This window comes from Aspergillus mulundensis (genome assembly GCF_003369625.1).
Source record: "Aspergillus mulundensis strain DSM 5745 chromosome Unknown scaffold_3, whole genome shotgun sequence".
In the NCBI taxonomy this organism is placed as follows: Eukaryota; Fungi; Ascomycota; class Eurotiomycetes; order Eurotiales; family Aspergillaceae; genus Aspergillus; species Aspergillus mulundensis.
Window position 1 is genome coordinate 2051445 of NW_020797891.1, and position 18849 is coordinate 2070293.

Below are 18849 nucleotides of genomic sequence, written 5' to 3' on the forward strand. Positions count from 1 at the left end.
CCAATATTTACCCCCAAATTGCGCTGTAATCCCACGATGCATTATCTCTAGACTAGGATAAATACCTCTGCCACATAAGAACAAGAGCGGGAGCCTGAAGGCTTCTAGGCTAAGGTGCCCACCTCCAACTCTTTTTCGACGTACTGCCTTGATTACGGCCCAACATTCGATACGATAATGGGCAGTCTTCAACCGTGGGAGGAGATAGTCGCAAAGAAACGCGCTTTGCGTGACCAGGCCCTCAAGCCGTATCTCGTCTCCGATATTGACAGCCGGTCACCCCAGATTCGCTCTGTTCAGGATTGCTCTTGTCTAGAAGATGATCCACTGGTCCAGGAAATTACAGACATCAGTAGCATTCCGATCCTGGTCGAGCAACTCCAGAAAGGCCGCTATTCTGCCGAGCAAGTCACTTCCGCGTACATCAGAAGGTAGTTATACTCGGCTGCTCGTTATTCAACTTACCCATACTGATTGATGCTAGGGCTACTGTAGCTCACCAACTAGTATGTCAAGAGGTTAAGCTAATCCTGCAGTTCTTACTGACAAATCACTTTAGACGAACTGCATTACAGAAGTCATATTCGAAGGTGCCTTGATTCAAGCCCGAGAACTTGACCAGCTGTATAAGGAGACCGGCCAGCTCAAAGGGCCTCTTCACGGCGTGCCAGTTACAGTCAAGGATCAGTTCAACGTCAAAGGCTATGACTCGACCATCGGCTATGTTGGCCGGTCGTTTTGTCCTGCATCCGAAGATGCAGTTTTGATTCAGGTGCTGAAAAGTATGGGGGCCATTATCTTGGCTAAGACAAACCTACCGCAGAGCATCATGGTTCGGTTCCCTCAATTACTCAGACATTCTTGTGCGATACTGACGGCGACGACCAGTGGGCGGAGACTGAGAACCCTCTCTGGGGTCTAACTGTCAATCCTCGAAACCCTGCATTCACACCTGGCGGCTCTACTGGTGGCGAGGGTGTATTGCTCGCATTGCATGGGTCTATTTTGGGGTTTGGCACAGATATTGGCGGTAGTGTTCGGATCCCTCAAAGCATCATGGGCTCGTACGGGTTCAAGCCAAGCGTACGGTTACCGCTATTTGAGGCATAACAATTCCAGCTAACAATGCAATAGAGCAGCAGGTTGCCATACTGTGGCGTCCCCGTCTCCACGGAGGGCCAGGAGCACGTTCCCTCATCTGTTGGCCCAATGGCCCGGAATATCCACTCTATATGCTATATCAGCCGGCTCCTAGCTAATGCTCGGCCGTGGGATTTAGATCCGAGATGCGCAACTCTCTCGTGGAATGAAAGCGTTTTCCGGGATATGCAGTCGCGACCATTGGTAATAGGCCTAATCCTGGACGATGGTGTGGTTAAGGTACATCCTCCTATTGAACGTGCGATTGGGGAACTTGCAGCCAAGCTCGAAGCGAATGGGCATGAGCTCATCACCTGGGACGCCTCAGACCATCTGAGCTATATCAACCTTATGGACCGGTACTATACTGTTGACGGAGGAGAGGATGTCCGTCGCGATGTCGCTGTCGCCGGAGAGCCCTTCATCCCTCACGTTGAAGCATTGGTAAATCGGGGAAAACCAATATCCGTCTACGAGTACTGGCAGATGAACACGGAGAGAAATAATCTGCAGAAGAAATATCTCGACAAGTGGAATGCAGCCCGTTCACCGTCTGGAAGGCCTGTTGATGTCCTGCTTAGCCCGACAATGCCACACGTTGCGGTGCCTCACCGGAGCGTGCGCTGGGTTGGGTATACCAAGATCTGGAATCTTCTCGACTACCCTGCCATTACTTTTCCCGTGGATGAAGTCAGGGCTGGCAAGGATGTACAGCCGCCGGACTACCGGCCGAGAAATGCGCTTGATGCGTGGAATTGGAACCTCTACGACCCGGGTACTATGGACGGGCACCCGGTTAACCTGCAAATTATCGGGAAGAGGCTGGAGGAGGAGTGTGTACTAGGGGCTGCCACAGTGATTGAGGAGATTTGGCGTAGTTATTAGCTTGGTTCCCGAATCCCTTGCCCCATTTGTGAGTCCGTGTACCCCACTTCTGGCCTCTTTGGACCCCGGTTCGATGTTAGGGTCGTGAGGTATCCGTACAGAAACATCCCGGTCATCTCCTGACATAGATTGTTTATTTATGAAGTATATAATGCGAAATTCGTGTTTATGAGCATTATCGTAAAGTCATACCAGGAATGGGCCCTCAGTTTAGTTGAATGCCAGATAACGATATCTAAGAAAAGCAACCCCTCATGCCCTGATAAGATCAGCGGGGATCACTCCACCAAGAGCTCCCAGTCTATCAAGTACCCCAAATGGCCCAATACGCCGATAATCAGCTCCACGGCAAATGCGCCGAGTTATGTGCACCGAGTCTGGTCTATCTCAGCATACTCCGAGGTTGTCCGGGAATATTATTGCGTAACTGATTCTCACTGTGAGCAACCTTTATCGGTCCCCAAAGATAACCCCACCCTTGGTCAGTATAAGAGGCTCAGGAGGACTCTGCATCAAGACACAATAGTCCTACCACCTCAATTGCTACCTACATAACAAAGACTAGCAACATGGGGAAGAAGCGAGTCCTCGTATCGTACGGTGTCGACATCGACGCCGTCTCGGGATGGCTGGGTTCATATGGCGGCGAAGACAGCGCCAGTGATATCAGTCGAGGTATGAATGGATATGGCACAATGGAATTATCATGTTCTGACTACCAAAGGTCTCTTCGCCGGCCACGTCGGCACACCGCGCCTCCTTAAACTGTTTAAGAAATACAACATCAAAGCCACCTGGTTCATTCCCGGCCACTCGCTCGAAACCTTCCCCGAAGAATGCGCCATGGTCCGCGACGCCGGACACGAGATCGGATTGCACGGATACAGCCACGAAAATCCCACAGACATGACAATCGAGCAGCAAAAGATTATTCTCGATAAGACCTATCGCATGATTACCGACTTCTGCGGGAAGCCACCGCGCGGTACGGTTGCGCCGTGGTGGGAGACTTCCCAGGAGATGACGGAGTTGCTGCTCGACTATGGGATTGAGTACGACCATTCAATGCTCCATCATGATTGTCAGATGTATTGGCTTCGGACGGGCGATAGCTGGACGAAGATCAATTATAGCCAGAAGCCGGAGACTTGGATGAAGCCCCTGGAGAGGGGGAAAGAGACTGGGCTGGTCGAGATTCCCGGGAATTGGTACCTCGATGACTTGCCGCCGATGATGTTTATCAAGAAGGCGCCGAATAGTCATGGGTGGGTGAATCCGAGGGATGTTGAGGATATCTGGAAGGTCGGTTTGGAACCTTGCCCCTGAGTTGAGGCCTGGTGCTGACTTCTGCTTCTCAGGACCATTTTGATTACTTCTACCGCGAGTATGATGAGTTTGTCTTCCCCATGACCATTCATCCAGATGTTTCTGGTCGTCCGCATGTTCTTCTTATGCATGAAAGGTAGGTCTTCATATGATCATGATGAATAAGCGGTTCTGGCACTGACACTTTTAGGATCATTGAACACATCAATAAGCATGAGGGCGTAGAGTGGGTGACAATGGAGCAGATGTGCGATGACTTTAAGAGCAAGAACAAGCCTCCAGCTGGCTCTAGAATGCCTACTTCCCCATCATCAGTACCTAAATAATCCGCAATCAGCAGCATGTTACAGGATGGCCTTCTTCGCATTCTACTTTCGCCATAGCCGGATATCCCGCTGTAGAGGTGACAGCTTGGGGGATTATGGAGAATGATTTGTCCTTTTCCCTCCAAGGTGATTTTTAGTAGTACACAGAGGGTATCGTGAAAGTGTATAGTGGTTCATGGGACAGCTCTCTAGGTACATATTCGCTTCATTAGTTAACCTTGACTCCTTCCTTCGACACCCTGCCAAATAATCGCTGCTTCACGACCTGGGAGGTTCAAATAGCTGTGGCTTCATATTCACTTTGCTGATTTTCGCTAGTAGTCCACTCAACTGCAGTAGACTTTGTACGCCATCAAGAATCCTCATATGTGTAAACCCGATTTCACGAATGAACTCCAGTTTAGAATGTTCGGACAGAGTAGGAATCGTCTTGGTCACCTTGAACATAGTGCTGATAATGTCATGGGCCGAGTATCCCAAGTCCCTGTTTGCAAATTAGCTAAGCCAAAGCTATCACTATAAAAACGGCAATACCATAGCTCGTTCAGTGTCTCCAAAGCGGAGTCCACTTTTCCCTCCCAGCAGGCTTTGATCATCGCCTGGACTTTGATTGGGTGAGGGCTATCAACCACGCGGAAGACGTTATCCCCGCTGACCAACCCAAATCCGGACCAGGTACTCTGTAAGTTGTTGAGGGCCTGGCGCATATCTCCTTCGGCACTGAATACTAGCGCTGCTAGTCCGTCCTCGGTGTGTTTTACCTGCTCTGCGTCGCAAACCTGCTTCAATCGCTTCACAATTTGTGCGTCGGTTAATCGGGCGTACCGAAGAATAGCGCATCGTGACTGGAGAGGCTCGATAATTTTGTTCGACTGGTTGCACGCAAAGGCAAATCGTGTCGTGGAGGAATAGATTTCCATCGTTCGCCGCAACGCCTGCTGAGCGCCGGATGTCATACTAGAAAGTCATGAGTGGCTTTCCCAAGCATATACTGAATAAACATACCTGTCGGCTTCATCAAGTATAACAAGCTTGTGGCGGCCAGGAGGTAATGTGACTTTCTTCTGGGCAAATCCTTTGATACGATTCCGCACCACGTCAATACCTTAATAGGTTGACAAGTTAGAGCTGACATTCTTAACGTCGGGACTGGTTATACCTCTCTCATCACTGGCATTCAATTCCAGAACAGCCTCCTTGTAAGCATCCCCCAGTAACTGCCGCGCCAGGCAGAGAATCGAAGTCGTCTTTCCGATACCAGGCATACCCGAGATAATCACATGAGGCATATTTCCATCTTTGGCGATAATCTTTAACCGTTCCACGGTTTCTGTGTTGCCGACAACATCGTCAAGGAATACTGGGCGGTACTTCTCGACCCTAAAATAGTATGTCAGACCCGAAGCTCTCGTATTTTCATCAAGCAACGTACCAGGGCAGTTCATAATCCGGGGGCGCCCCGGCAGTGTTAGCCTTTAAGGCATTGCGAGCAGCACTGGCGGAGGATTCAGCTTGAGCCATGAGTGCAGTCCGCTAGTCCAAATCCAATGGCGTTGGTGTTTGTAGGAATTGAAGTTGGGTCAAGCTCGGTGTTCAAGACGCGGCCCGCAGACGCGTTCAAATTCCAAGGGTACCTACGGAGCCCCAGTAGTAGCTATAATACCGCATTTGGCTAGGTATAGGTTGTCATGTTTGCTTTATTTGCACTGCTAGCTTCCCTGGACCATCCTCTCTACGAGTCTACATACCTACCATCAACATCATAAAAGCAGTGTTATACGGCATCTTTAAACAGGCTTAGTCCCTCCATTCGTTCAATCACAGTCTATGCGCAAATTGGACCATACGACATCCACTTCATAGTGATATCTGTGGTCAATTGAAACAGTATCACCCCTCCTAACTTGCGCCTATCCTTACCAATAAATGTTTATAATTTTTATGAACCTTTTTGAACCCGAACATATTGTTTGCCGAAATGGGAACAACATCCGTCCGCCGCAACCTTTTCCAGAACCACCTCAGCAGACACCCTGTCTCAACTACCGGTCCGAATAACGGGGCATCGGTCCTTTCCTCCCAGGTACTGCAGTCTAATGCGACTGAGTCCAATTCATCCATCTCTGCTGGGACCATGGACGACGGTGAGATTGTGGTGAAGGACAAGAACGGTAGCTTTACCCTGGATATACCAGTTCTGCCGCCTATCGAGGGGGAAGACGAAGATGAGATGGAAGGCGTTGAGGGAGGCGCTGGTGGGAGCTCTACGGCTGCTACGGGTGCTGATCCCACCGGGCAGTCTGAAATAAGTGGGCGAGAAAAAGAGAGTGGGTCAACGCCGTTGATACTGTGAAGATGGGTTGGAAAGTGTACTAACTTGGCTTGGAATATAGAACTTGAAGCGGGGCTTGTTGAGATCATGTACCGAAACCGGAACCGGCAAATGAGTAGTGAACCACATGGTGAGCTTGTCCTGTACTATTTCGTTTCGGATGACCCGTGTCGATGGCTGATGCTGGCAGAAATTCTAAACCTTATTTATCAGAGTCTCAGGAATAAAGTCGCTGCTCTGGATGAAGACAATTGGATGTATGAGCCAGAAGTCGATACACGGGTATAGTGACAGTATGTGTCATCTGCACATACCAATTGAGACTACAATGAGGTGGCTCATGCCCTACCTACATTCATACTGCCAGACGCTATCTAGTCAAGTTCCATATTTGACGGCGGGGCTTCGACCTTTCTCGGCAGAGCTCTCCCTGGCGCCGGCCTCCTACCGCTATCCTGACCACCTCCAAACAACATGCTGCCCATCATGTCCAACAGCGGGTTCCCCTGTCGAGGAATGTTGATCGCGAAGTACTGCTCGCCAATCTGAGGGAGCGCATCGTCAAGAATCCCTGCCTCTCTGATCTGCGTAGCATAGTGCGCAGTCAACTGCTTAAACAGATCCGCTGATCCTCGCTGAATAGCCAGCAGCAACAGATTGAGGAAGTTTACCAAGGGAAGGACTGGGTATACTCGAACGTCAGAGGTTGCGCTGCTGATCTCTTGCACGCCGAGAGTCGGATTGGCGGAGCTGAGGCGAGAGGTGAAGATCAAGAAGGACTTATTAGCACTGCGTAGGTTGCCAATCAAAAGGAAAGGGATTACGGCTCGTGCTGCATAAATGCCTGCCGTATGCGGCTCGTCGTTGGTGTACCACTCGTACTCAAGTTTCGCCAGGGTCTCGGCCGACTCGGACGTACCCAGTACAAGATGCTTTTCAGCTTCATAGGGCTCTTGGTCTGGTTCAATGTTAGAAAATACCATGTCCCATGTTCAGATGCGGTGTCTTCCTACCTTCCGCGTATACAGATCCAACTGCATGGTGTAACTCAGGATCCCCCCGCTCGGCGGGCCCGAACCGTCCACTCCACCCGATTGCTTCTTGGATAAACCTCTTTCGCGTAGGCTCCTCCGAAGGGAATTCGCGTAGAAGTTCGATTAGACGCTCTGCGGATGGCACCTTGTTAGCAGGAAACATTTCAGATGATAAAGGCCGATTTGTCAAGTAAGCAGTTTCGAACTCACTCTTACGAGCACGTCCCTCCGCATCATCATCGCCCCCCGCAATTTCCCAGCCTGCCTTAACATATACCTCAGCCACCAACATGATAGCGAGATCTCCTCCGCTGGCCGAAGCTCCCTGCTGCAATCCAGCCCTGAGGAGGGCAGTGGCGCCGCCAGCTAGAATCTCCGCTGCCGCGTCATAGTTGCTCTGTTTGATGTACCGCGCGGCGATCACTCGCAGTTGCTGATGAGCCTCGTAGTATGCCCCGGAGGCGATCCTAGAAGAAAGAGACGCGTGAATATTAGTCGGAGGCTTTTTTGGAGGCATGAACAGCTCCATGGAGCACACCGGAACTCACTTTTCTCGCTGTCGAGAAATGGTCTTGTCAATCCGTGAGGTCATTGTCTCTGGCGACCACGAGCCGGCGACCAGTCCGTTTGCAAAGAGAAGCAAGAAATATAGGCAGTAGACCGGGAGTATACTTTGTACTGGGAAGGTTCACTTGGAGAGCTGCAGAAATTGTTCTTGAGAAAGAAAAGAAAAAGAGTTGTTGCGCTGGACAGCTTTTGGTGGGGATGCCGACGATCGACTCGGGTCTTCCAGAAGGGCCGCTAAGATTAATACAAACACTGGACAACTCCCGTTCGATTACAAGAACTTATGTGTAACAAAGCAATACGTGGGTTGACACACTTCTATTCACCCGACCTACCAGAAAACATATCATTCTGGCCATAATGAATCGAGAGGCTTTCGACATCCAGCCCATCGGCCGCTTCTATGCATCTAGTGCTGCAATTCGGCGGCCCAGGGTGGGTTCTATAAGCATCAGCTTCCTCCCCACTTGTCTGGACATATCTAACAACTTCGGCAAAGGAAATCATATGTTTCTCCTACGATGACCAACACATCTTTCATCTTGGAGACTCATCCCTGCGGTACTACTACCCACCGCAGCTGCCGGCGGATCTGAACCGCGGATTTGACACTTTCCAGAAGTTGGAAGATACAGCAGATGAACATCTAGATGCTTTGCTGGAAACCATCGCTGCTTTGGAGAAGGAGACTGGAAAGCAATGTGAGGCTGATATTATCACTTGGCGAGGGATGATGACCAAGGTCAGTAAATTATGGCTCTTTTCAGTTGTGTGGCAGTATAAAACTAATACAATGACATAGATCCTCACAGCGCCATTTGACGATATGAATGGGTATTTACGCACCGCTGAGCACTAGCTACTCGCTGATATGTGCATATAGATTCGAAATGAACGCGACATGCTTTCAGGTAGGCTGGACTCGCTGTCTAAGATCTAGCTCAAGTCTTATTATTCTCTTAGGGAACTATGTGCGTATGTTCTTGTCATCTATGAGCCAGGGCCATATTCTGATTGGTATTCCTCGCTCAGATTCATCGAAGAGAACAATTCCTACAAGAACGAGCAGAAGCGGAAACAACAGCAGCAAAGAATGCCACCAGGGATGCCTTCCCAGGATCTAATGGCGTATTGGGGTTCGTTAGCATACTACCTCTCAATAATGATACCGCTCTTATCTGATAGTGGCTCATAGGCTACAAGTTTGAAACCATATCCGTCCTCGATAAAACATGGGATGCAGCCACCAGAGAAGAGATTGAGGGCCGCGAAGACCTTGTTGTGAACAACAACGCCCAATACTGCTCAGTTGCGCGCACCGGAATCGGTCATACAAAACTTATCCTCGGCGGCGAAGTCGATGCCAGTACGTTATCTCCCGTAATACTGCCGAACCTTCGAAAGTGTGCCTCTAACCGCAAACTGGCAGTTTGGGACAGTAAACCAGACCGCAAGGAAGACCCCATCAATTGGGTGGAGCTCAAAACCTCTGCCGAGATCAGAAATGACAAGGGCATGCTCAAATTCGAGCGGAAACTCCTCAAGTTCTGGGCGCAGTCCTTTCTTCTTGGGGTTCCCAGGATTGTCGTAGGATTCCGCGACCAGGACGGGATTGTACGGCGCTTGGAAGAGTTCGAGACAGCCAATATCCCGAGCATGGTGAGGAAATCAGGTCGTGGGACCTGGGATGGGAACATTTGCATCAACTTCGCCGCCACGTTTTTGGACTGTATGTTGCACCGCCTTCATATGATTTGTCTTTTGAGCGCGCACTGAAAAAAAAAAATTGTCTTCCAGGGCTCAAGTCAACGATTCGGGAGGGAGGAATATGGAGGCTCAGGAAAGGAGAGAGATCTTCCGTGATTGAGGTATACCGTGTTGAAGAGAGCGGCAGTGGTGACATCCTTTCGCAGGCCTTCCTAAACTGGCGTTCGGCGCCATGACCTAGCTTGATACCCCTTTTTGAATACCGCGGGCATCTGTCCGCGGTAATCGTGTGCCATGAAATTCAGACCGAATGGGTTAAATGGTGTACCAGGGGCTGTTTTGCAGATTTGGTTGGCTGTCGCAAATGACCTAACTAGCCCTTGACGCAAGTGCGATCGATCCATACTCCTCACTCGGTTCAATGACCATGTGTCACTTTGTCAATATTGTCTACCACTCAGCTGTCGGCTTGCGATGGCAGAGACAACACGTTCCTACCGCTACCTCTACCGCTGAATAGCAACGTGTCGGCAGCTCAACTCGGGATGTCTATAAAGTATGTCTCGTTGACAAATCTCTGTATTTGGGACTGAAACGATCTATTTGGATGCTACTCTCGAGTCCAGCTCTTGGGCACTATCCTGGAGATTTTCTTGACAGTTCTCTAAACCCTCTTGCCGCTTCCGTAAATACGCCTCCCGCTCTCGCTTCTTCGCCAAACTCTTCAAAACCTTTTTATGCACGCTTCCATAGATATGGTTTTGCCACTGCTCCTCGTTTGTCATTGTCTTCCGGCAGATATCACAGGTAATACACTTCGTCGATTTGTGGTCGATAGTTTGCTCCTTGAGCTCAAGAGCTGCCAGAGTAGCCTTAGCCAGCTCTGAGAGAGACTTGGGGTCCGGCAAAGGCCCTTCTTCTTCGAGAGCTTTCACAAGGCGCTCAGATGGCCCTGTGATGTTATCCGCCCAGTTTTCAACGTTTGTGCTATCTAAGAGAAACAAGCGATTGGTCATACCCGCTTCTGCAAGGCCAGTCCAGAGCTTGTTGCGAATCCACCTAATCTGAGACATGGCATACTGACGAGTTGCAATTTTGACCGCCCCGATACATGACTGCTTGAGGACGTCCAGTTCCTTCTCAGTCTTAGAACCGTCCCTCAGCGCGTTGAAATAAGGCGCTAGTTCCTTGAAGCCAATCGAAATCCATACACCCCGCGTCTGATCGACAGCCACACCCTGCGCCTCCTGCTCCTGGAGAAAGTCCGACATGCGGCTTGCTTCGGACAATAATCCCTGGTCAACCATGACATCCACCCGCTTGAACAGCCTCTCTTCCAGAGTAGACTTTTCCGAGTGTACCCAAAAAATTGCCGTGTTAAAGCGCAGTTGTTCCCCACCAAAACCATCGTCATTGTCTGCGATGGCTCGTTTCAATCGTTGCTGCTCAGCGTACACCTGCGACGCGGGTTTCCCCGTCTGAAAGTATATCTCTAACGAGCGCCGGATCTTGCGTGAGTCCCTTGGATGCCAATGGTCTGCCATTATGGGATCCACCTCGCGTAACTTCTGAAATACCAACTCCGGCTCCGCATCGAGGATCGGCCACTTGACTGCTGAGTCGACATCCTTCACTGGAAATGAACTTGCCTCTTCATCTGATGGTTCTACCTCTTTTGACACCAGTTGTTCCTGGAAAAGCACGGAATGTGTGTAGTAGTGCGTGCCGCCGACCAGGACCGGAAGCTTCCCCCGCGCATGGATATCGTCAATCAGTCGTAAACACTCCTTTCGGAACGTCGATATCCGCCATGGGTTCTCATCAAAATCTATGCAATTTATCAAATGGTGTGGTATACCGTTGCGTTCTTCGATGGGGATCTGATTGGTGATGATGGGGAGGCCGCGGTACATCTGCATCGCGTCGCCATTGATGACTTCGCCATTGAACCGAGAAGCGATATCAATTGCAAGCTATCTGTGTCTGTCAGAGCTGTTACGCGCATTTCCAATGATAAAAAAAGGGCGGCTGAAGGGTCAAGTCACCTTTGATTTCCCCGTGCCCGTAGCACCCACCACTGCTACAAGAGATCGCATCGCGGATGGGCGTCTAGGCGGAGAAAGCGAAGAGACGTATCTGAGCATGGGAAATCCGAAGGGAAGAAATATATCATGCTGAGCATTCTCTACAGATCCATGTTCCGGGTGTCTGGATCCTGGATGAAGTGCGAGAGATGTGGGGAGGGAGAGTAGATTATGTTGTTGGAGAAAAAAAGTGTTTCCATTATTAGGTACTTGAATTTCTCTCCTTGGATCACCCCACCTTATCGAGTCACCTTAGTCTGGGACTCTGGAAAGCTGATCGTTACGGAGATAACTACATCGCGTGCTTTTAGATAAAATCATTGTGAGTCATTTTCTACTTATATACATGTAAATGTCCTTTATTCATTTACCTTACTTTACTCAGCGTTCTTCAACTTCCAACATGACCGACTCTCCCGACATTCACGTACAGAATCTCTCCTACAAATTCCCGGATGGGTCCTCCGGCTTAACAGAAGTCGCGCTAGATTTACCAGTAGGGAGTCGGACTTTACTAATTGGAGGTACGCAATCCTACCACTTTGGATACATATCTTGTTAACTGATACCATCAATTCAGCCAACGGAGCCGGTAAAACCACGCTCTTGCGTCTCCTCTCAGGGAAACGGCTAGCCCCCAGCAACACAATCTCCATCTCCAGCAAAGACCCCTTCAAAGAGGGCCTCGAGGGCGTCACCTACCTCGGCGTCGAATGGGTGCTCAACAGCATTGTCCGAACAGACATTGACGTCCCCACCCTCCTCGCGTCCGTTGGCGGCAATGCGTACCCCGAGCGCCGTGACGAGCTCGTCGAGATTCTTGACATCGACCTACGATGGCGCATGCATGCAGTTTCTGACGGAGAGCGACGCCGCGTTCAGCTAGCCATGGGCCTCCTCCGGCCATGGCAGGTGCTTCTTCTCGATGAGATTACCGTCGATCTGGATTTGTTGTCGCGGAGCAACTTCCTCTCTTTCTTGAAGAGGGAGACGGAGACGAGGCCGTGCACCATTGTGTATGCGACCCATATTCTAGACAATCTGGCGCACTGGCCGACGCATTTGGTGCACATGCATCTGGGAATTGTGAGGCAGTGGGGCGCGATTGAAAAATTCAAGGCGGAGGCGCCTGAGACGTCGGAGAATAGCCAGCTAGGCGAAATCGTGCTCAAGTGGTTGAAAGAGGACTTACACGCTAGAGGGCCGCGGAATACGCGCGGCAACCAGGGGAAAACTTATGAGGCTGGGGGGATAGGGGGGTATGGATACGAGAAGAAGGCCTAGTCTCGGCTTCTTCCCTCCTATCCTGGTACTCTAACTTTTCGATTTATGGCATTTTCACGGTCTTTCAACAAAGACTTCCTACCATAGGACGTATGCCATGGGGCTTACAGTATCAGCATTTAGACTTGCTTGGGGTTTCAACATATAAGGGTCCTTCAACCTTACAGGAGTTTCAGCATTTTTGAGTCGGGAATGGGCGTGGCTTCGTTTCCTAGAATTCGATTCCTCGGGGGTATTCAACATCTTTGTGGTAGGAGTTATGTAATGATTCGCTGTGTTCATATGTTCGTTATGATGCAATGAGTCCTATATCTAGATATTATTCATGGATCCGACACCATGTCAGATATGCTATATATGCGTATTGAAGTGTCTTCGCTTGCCACAGCAAGCTCGAAGGTCATTCTATCAACCCTTGCCTCACCCATTTGTGTGAGAGGACGCCATGATAGCTCTGTGATTGTCTTTGACGGTGATTGGTCTCTATCGAGACTAGCCAATGGGCTGGGTTCGACGCCGTCTGCCTTGATCTGGTGGACGGAGACCTTTCCATCATCCTCTCCTGTTGCAAGGTAGAGCAAACCATCATAGATACGCGGTAGGAAGGACAGGGCTGTGACTGAGTTCCTTGTTGGAATGATAGCCTTGCACTCGATCGACTCCCCGGATAGCTGCCACAACTTGATTGATCTATCTCGGCCAGCTGTGGCAAAGAGAGGAGACTGAGACTCTGAGGCAGGAGCCCAGTCAGCATCAAGAATCATGCGCGAGTGGCCCTTGGGGTTCGATGTCATGAGCGCAAACATTGAGGTATTTGATTCACTCCGACGATAGACTGCCCACTGCCGATCCCGTCCAACACTGAGGAGATACTGGTCATCGGCTGAGAAGGCGAGACTGGTGATAGTCAAGGTATGCGCTGCAAGTGATGGTCGAATTTCGTGCCAATCGGACGTGTCGTACAAACGCACCACTGCATGGTCTATCGAGCTGGCCTTGCATGCAGTGGCAATAAGTGCGCGGTCATGGCTCACAGCCACGGCGGATATTTCGTACCCATGGCCATAGAGCTTTTCGTGTTCTGGCCACAGAGTATAACGAGCCAATTGGTCCTCAAGAGGAGGTTGAGTCGACTTGGACAATATTGCTTGATAAGCATGCGCTTGTCCAGCGCTCTCGGCCTCGGCCGTGTCTGCTTCCACAGGGGCTTCGCCAAGAGCTTGGTTGGACAATCCCAAAACTGGTATCTGCGCTGTGTCAGGAAGATCGCCCTCTGCATTCTGTGAGAGTCCGGAAAGATTTTCCAATAGTCTGGCGATTGGTGCAGGTTCGTTGAATACTCGTAAAAGCTTCTCTTCGGCACCTGACACAAAACGCTGCGGACCCAAAGTGTCAACGCAGTTCAAGTCATAGCCATGGATCTGCGGCCGCGAGAATTCGTGCCATGACCTTTGACTATCACAAAGCCACTGCGCATGGAGTCGAGTTGTTTGGTCGGCGCTTGTGGATAGAAGATAGCCACCTGAAGACTCCCATTGAAGTCCGTTAGCGGATCGCACATGTCCGGTAATGCCCAGAGTTTGGACCCAGTCATCAGACTCGGCTTGATACTTCCATGTCCTCCAACTGCCTGTACGTCCAAGGCTAACAACTTGGCTACCGTCAGGCGACCAAAGACCAATCCAAAATCCGCCAGTACTACCAGTGGCTGTGGTAGAGCCTTTCTGGATACTAAGCTCTCCCATTCGTTCCGCGGAGAGCCATACTCCGGAGATTGGGTCCTGTTCCCATATAGTCAGAGTATTGTCTGCGGAAGCAGTGAGAAGTTGCTGGCGCTCTGGATTGGGGTTCCAGGCGGTGGTGTAAATCCAATCTTCGTTGCCAAACAAGAGAGCTTCAAACGTCATGGAGTATTTGGATCCTGCTGCTTTAAATTGGTGGGCTTTGTTGGACAATGTTGGCTCGAGCCCACCGAGAACAGGGTCTTCATCAGGCCCCACAGAACCAGAAGCTGCGGCCTCACCACGGTTCAGGCGCCATAATCGAACATACTTGTCCTGACTGGCAGAAGCAAGCAAGAGATCCCCGGTCTTGCTCTGCATGTCCACTGTGAACGAAAGGGAGCGCACCCACGCCTCGTGGCCAGAAAGTGTAGCGGATACTTTGAAGCGTGGTAATTCGTGTGTGTTTTCAGCAGTGTATATCTGCACTGCATTGGTGGTTCCAGCGACTGCCAACGCAACCGGTCTATCTTCCGTGTCTGTCGGAAGCGGTGCCAGTGCTAACGCCAGTGGGAAATAACGTGGTTTCATGGATAGACTCTCCAATAACTCTCCTTTCACAGATTCCTTGACATCTATCCTCCAGATCTTGACAGTTCCATCCGCCCCTCCTGTTGCGATGATATCAATCCCCGCACCTGTGCCTATCGCGTTGACGGAGCCGGTATGCTCTGTCAGGGTAAGCGCATGGGTGAATTTCCTTTGGTCAATTGTATCGGTACGCCATAATCCCACGGTGCAGTCGACAGAACCAGTTAAGAGGAGCTTCGTTCCTGTAGTGGGACAGGTATAGAATCTGACGACGTTGACTTTGTCGGTATGACTAACAAGGACCGAATAAACTCCCCGGTGAGATTCTTCCTGCATGCATACGGAAACTTGGATTAGACTTGCTAGATTTTGGAGTCAGGAACTTTGAAGCCACGAACCAGAGGATCCCACAAGGCTACATTGTTATCTGCACCGTACGCGAGGATGCCGGTCTGCACATCCCAGTCTGCGGCAGCAGGGTGCCTATTTCCACCAACGCTGATGTATTCTGATGTGAATGAGACCATGAGGTAGGTGGAGAGCTCGACTGGGAATTCCAATGGCGTTACTGAAGGACAATGAGTGAGCTTCTGACGATGAGGTACTGATGGTGTCCAAATCGACTTTTTTGTGGCTTATCGATACGGTACCTAAAGGCCAAGCCAGCAAGATCAAGACTCCAAGAGCCCCTCCTCCGCTCAGCCTCTCCGCTTTTATAATTTACCCCTCGGGCAGGAACCGGTGGGCATCTCCAGATCTGTTTATCTTTGCCTCGTCTTTTTTCCCTGTATTGAATTGCATCTTCCAAGGAAGCGATACACTTTTTGCAATGGCGCAGAATGACACTATAGCATTTACTGTCGAGTTTACGTATGTACTATGTTCCCTTCGCTAAGGTTATGTTGAGTATAAGCTTTCTGACATTTAATACCCAGAGGCGGCTTAGAAATACTCTTTGCCAATGAGCGGCAGCATAAGGTGATACTTCCGGCTCAATTAAGCGACGGCACTCGACCGAATATATCATATCTGCTCCAGTACCTGATCGATAATCTGATGAAGGATCAGAGAAAAGAGCTTTTTGTGCTTGAAGATAACGTGTATGTATACCTGGGGAGAGAAAGGGACAATATGACTGAATTTCGCGTCAGACGACCCGGAATCCTGGTCCTTATCAACGATGCCGACTGGGAACTAGAGGGGGAGGAGAAATATGAGATCCAGCAAGGGGATAATATAGTATTTGTGTCTACGCTACATGGAGGATAATTTAGCCCACCACTCGCAATCGCTCTGATTTATGACAAACGTCTGCATGCTGGAGATCCATGGCCGAGTCTAGACTACATCCTCCACGTGCTGCTGTGAAATCCGCTCAGGCTCGCGAGGAGTTCGAATGCCACCCTGTGGCGTCACCACGCCGTCGTTGGGAGAACCTATCCCTTGCACTGACGGAGTGTTGAGTCCGCTTGGAGGTACCGGAATCTTTATATCTTCGGGCGAGCCAGGAATGATCTCCTTCGGGAGGTCAGGAATCTGAATCCTCCGCGCCTCATTCTGGTAGCTCTCGGGGATTATCTAGAGAGCAATTAATCGAAAATAGCTCATAGTCTCACAATAGACACAGGCTTACCTCTATTATTTCATCACGCGGAAATTCCAAGAACGGAATGTCTGCAGCATTGCACGCCATAAGGTAACCATATAAAACTCTAAGCACGCTTTCATGGGCGATGATTAGCAGATCGTTCTGTTCACGTTCCAGTTCCAGGATGATAGGCTCAAGTCGCACAGCAAGATCGTGGTAGGACTATATGCAGTTAGCATCTGCCGGGAGGGAAAGAGGAAGCTCAACCCAACCCACCTCGGCCCGGGGGTATCTATGATGATAAGGGTCGAGCTCATGTTTGGCCACCTCTTCAGGGTATTCTTCCCGAATCCTTCTCTCGGACTTGAGTTCGCAGACACCAGGGTTCAACTGACTGAGTTGCGATCTCTGCCGGACTTTGTACCCTGTTTCATGCAGATATTTTGCTGTCTCGACTGTCCGACGTCTCGTAGAAGTCCATACCGTCAAAGGCTTGAGTTCGTAATCAGTCTCTCCTCCCTCGATTATCGCCTGTTTTTCCAACTCCCTGTCCTTCAATAGGGTTTCAGTCATCTTTTTGGCATAGTCCTGACCTTGTTCGGAAAGAGGCCCGTCAGCCTTGTAGGAGTTCGGTTCTACTGAGACCCCCGCCTGACAAATTCAAACAGTGAGCAAAATATTCCGTTACATAAATTGGGATATGCCACTTACCCTAGCAAAGTAGGTGCGCCTAGTCTTGATGTGGAGATTGAGAAGATAGAACACGATCCGGTTCGACAGGTAACCAAAACTTTTGTTATTAACAATCAACCTTTCACCCGCATTGATCATCTGTGCCAAGGTTTAGCAAGCTAGTAAATGGTTTATGAACACAATGTGATACCTTTATATAGTTCAGATCCTTCTCTTCCATCGTATGGAACTGAGGGATTCGGGCAGAGATCCGAGCTAGATAATGCTTGACGGCATCCTCGGATGTCCAACCCACATACTGATGACAGTCAGTGCCAATCGAGCAAAAGGAATCGAGGGCACACTGACATCCGGCGACGAAATCTTGACCCTGCGGACATTCTCTTCAATGATGCGGTAGTCATCACACCATGACTCGATGAACAGCGTCTAACGAGCATGGTCAACATCACATCTAAAAACAGAGATGCTCGACGAACCTCGATTTCATGTTTGGCAAATTCATTAGCTAAAGATCGTCGCCCAGCGGCCGATGGATTCACAGCGTCGTAAATCGCGATCTGGCCGTTCTCCTCATTCAAAAACTGGTAGATGTCCTCACGGCATCTTTTCACAATCTTTTGTCTCAGTAGAACAGAAGATGCGGATGCTATTGCGTGGTCAGCTGGAGAAGACGAAATCAACGAGGCATGCAAGGGAGGCGAACGCCCTGTGGCTGGCATTTAGGAGGCCCCTCGGGCATTATCTAGCTTGGGCAACTGGCATGTGTTGGGTGCGACGGGGCAGAATAATATTTGATGGCATCTTCAAATGTCCAACACACACATTACACAACGATTCTGCTTGAATGACACGTACCGTTGACAAAGAAGTAATCATCCGGTATGTCTTGGCCGTGAGGAATCGTAGCTCGTCGATAGTCTCCCAGATGAAAGATCCTGGTTTTGACTCCTAGCCTACAACACAATTAGGCGACTCTGACGAATCTTGACAAGCGGTACAGCCCACCTACCATCGAAGGTAACGCGCCATTGCCACAGACATGTGGCTAACTAGCGATTAGTTTCTGGAAACTCAACGTGCTAAGATTACGTGATTCAACGCACGTCTTGCCCCTCGCGGGGAGGCCTACGGTGATGATGACAATTCGACCCGAGTGGAATAGCCTACCAGACTCAGTGCTGTACAACTGAGCCGGGGCAAGATCGGCCTTTTCCGGTAAGTCATGGATGGCATCGACAAATGTTGACGACTTTCGTCGAAACCGTGGGGAGTTGACGACAATGTCCGCGGTTCTAATCGGAGTCAGTTCGCGCAGCTGTGAGTCTTAATTCGTGAAGGCAAGCTGAGGGGGCAATGTGACTTGCGAGGTAGCTAGGCGCGCTTGGAATAAGAGCTTACAAGAGGGTATCCATGGTGGTAATGAATGCCCAACACCAGGGCTATACAATAAAGTAAAGATCGAGTGATGACAAAACTGTCTGCAAAAAAACGCGGTATAGATAATTCAATCGGGCAATCTAATCTGAATGGTGACAAGGTGCTAAGTCGAACCAGCGGGGTGTGGGGGG

At 50.0% G+C, this 18849-nt stretch overlaps 10 protein-coding genes across 10 annotated transcripts; 5 read left to right on the plus strand and 5 right to left on the minus strand.

The window, feature by feature from the left end:
• Nucleotides 1-177: 177 nt before the first annotated feature.
• On the plus strand, nt 178-2025 carry DSM5745_04289 (uncharacterized protein; the record flags this gene model as incomplete). Its single annotated transcript, XM_026746305.1, has 5 exons — nt 178-431; nt 485-506; nt 560-832; nt 889-1083; nt 1135-2025. 5 exons carry the CDS (start codon nt 178-180, stop codon nt 2023-2025), a joined length of 1635 nt encoding a protein of 544 aa, XP_026605301.1.
• A 569-nt stretch (nt 2026-2594) lies between these two features.
• On the plus strand, nt 2595-3677 carry DSM5745_04290 (polysaccharide deacetylase family protein; the record flags this gene model as incomplete). Its single annotated transcript, XM_026746306.1, has 4 exons — nt 2595-2700; nt 2750-3327; nt 3384-3487; nt 3542-3677. The coding sequence occupies 4 exons, from the start codon at nt 2595-2597 to the stop codon at nt 3675-3677; spliced, it is 924 nt and encodes a 307-aa protein (XP_026605302.1).
• A 258-nt stretch (nt 3678-3935) lies between these two features.
• Nucleotides 3936-5198, minus strand: DSM5745_04291 (replication factor C subunit 4; the record flags this gene model as incomplete). Its single annotated transcript, XM_026746307.1, has 5 exons — nt 3936-4161; nt 4212-4634; nt 4683-4782; nt 4837-5057; nt 5110-5198. 5 exons carry the CDS (start codon nt 5196-5198, stop codon nt 3936-3938), a joined length of 1059 nt encoding a protein of 352 aa, XP_026605303.1.
• A 457-nt stretch (nt 5199-5655) lies between these two features.
• DSM5745_04292 (uncharacterized protein) lies at nt 5656-6297 on the plus strand (the record flags this gene model as incomplete). The annotated part of the gene is made up of 2 exons (XM_026746308.1): nt 5656-6004; nt 6071-6297. The coding sequence occupies 2 exons, from the start codon at nt 5656-5658 to the stop codon at nt 6295-6297; spliced, it is 576 nt and encodes a 191-aa protein (XP_026605304.1).
• Nucleotides 6298-6383: 86 nt separating this feature from the next.
• DSM5745_04293 (protein GET4) lies at nt 6384-7635 on the minus strand (the record flags this gene model as incomplete). The annotated part of the gene is made up of 3 exons (XM_026746309.1): nt 6384-6967; nt 7023-7510; nt 7592-7635. 3 exons carry the CDS (start codon nt 7633-7635, stop codon nt 6384-6386), a joined length of 1116 nt encoding a protein of 371 aa, XP_026605305.1.
• A 335-nt stretch (nt 7636-7970) lies between these two features.
• Nucleotides 7971-9386, plus strand: DSM5745_04294 (DXO/RAI1 family decapping nuclease; the record flags this gene model as incomplete). The annotated part of the gene is made up of 7 exons (XM_026746310.1): nt 7971-8045; nt 8110-8352; nt 8413-8444; nt 8494-8521; nt 8574-8581; nt 8643-8746; nt 8806-9386. 7 exons carry the CDS (start codon nt 7971-7973, stop codon nt 9384-9386), a joined length of 1071 nt encoding a protein of 356 aa, XP_026605306.1.
• A 530-nt stretch (nt 9387-9916) lies between these two features.
• DSM5745_04295 (tRNA dimethylallyltransferase) lies at nt 9917-11236 on the minus strand (the record flags this gene model as incomplete). Its single annotated transcript, XM_026746311.1, has 1 exon — nt 9917-11236. The coding sequence occupies one exon, from the start codon at nt 11234-11236 to the stop codon at nt 9917-9919; it is 1320 nt and encodes a 439-aa protein (XP_026605307.1).
• A 568-nt stretch (nt 11237-11804) lies between these two features.
• Nucleotides 11805-12685, plus strand: DSM5745_04296 (putative ABC transporter; the record flags this gene model as incomplete). Its single annotated transcript, XM_026746312.1, has 2 exons — nt 11805-11925; nt 11982-12685. The coding sequence occupies 2 exons, from the start codon at nt 11805-11807 to the stop codon at nt 12683-12685; spliced, it is 825 nt and encodes a 274-aa protein (XP_026605308.1).
• A 323-nt stretch (nt 12686-13008) lies between these two features.
• On the minus strand, nt 13009-15524 carry DSM5745_04297 (Elongator subunit ELP2; the record flags this gene model as incomplete). Its single annotated transcript, XM_026746313.1, has 2 exons — nt 13009-15327; nt 15396-15524. 2 exons carry the CDS (start codon nt 15522-15524, stop codon nt 13009-13011), a joined length of 2448 nt encoding a protein of 815 aa, XP_026605309.1.
• An 811-nt stretch (nt 15525-16335) lies between these two features.
• DSM5745_04298 (bifunctional fructose-2,6-bisphosphate 2-phosphatase/6-phosphofructo-2-kinase) lies at nt 16336-18693 on the minus strand (the record flags this gene model as incomplete). The annotated part of the gene is made up of 11 exons (XM_026746314.1): nt 16336-16575; nt 16631-16807; nt 16862-17236; nt 17297-17416; nt 17469-17576; nt 17627-17707; nt 17758-17927; nt 18137-18234; nt 18291-18326; nt 18385-18573; nt 18680-18693. The coding sequence occupies 11 exons, from the start codon at nt 18691-18693 to the stop codon at nt 16336-16338; spliced, it is 1608 nt and encodes a 535-aa protein (XP_026605310.1).
• Between the last annotated feature and the right edge of the window lie 156 nt (nt 18694-18849).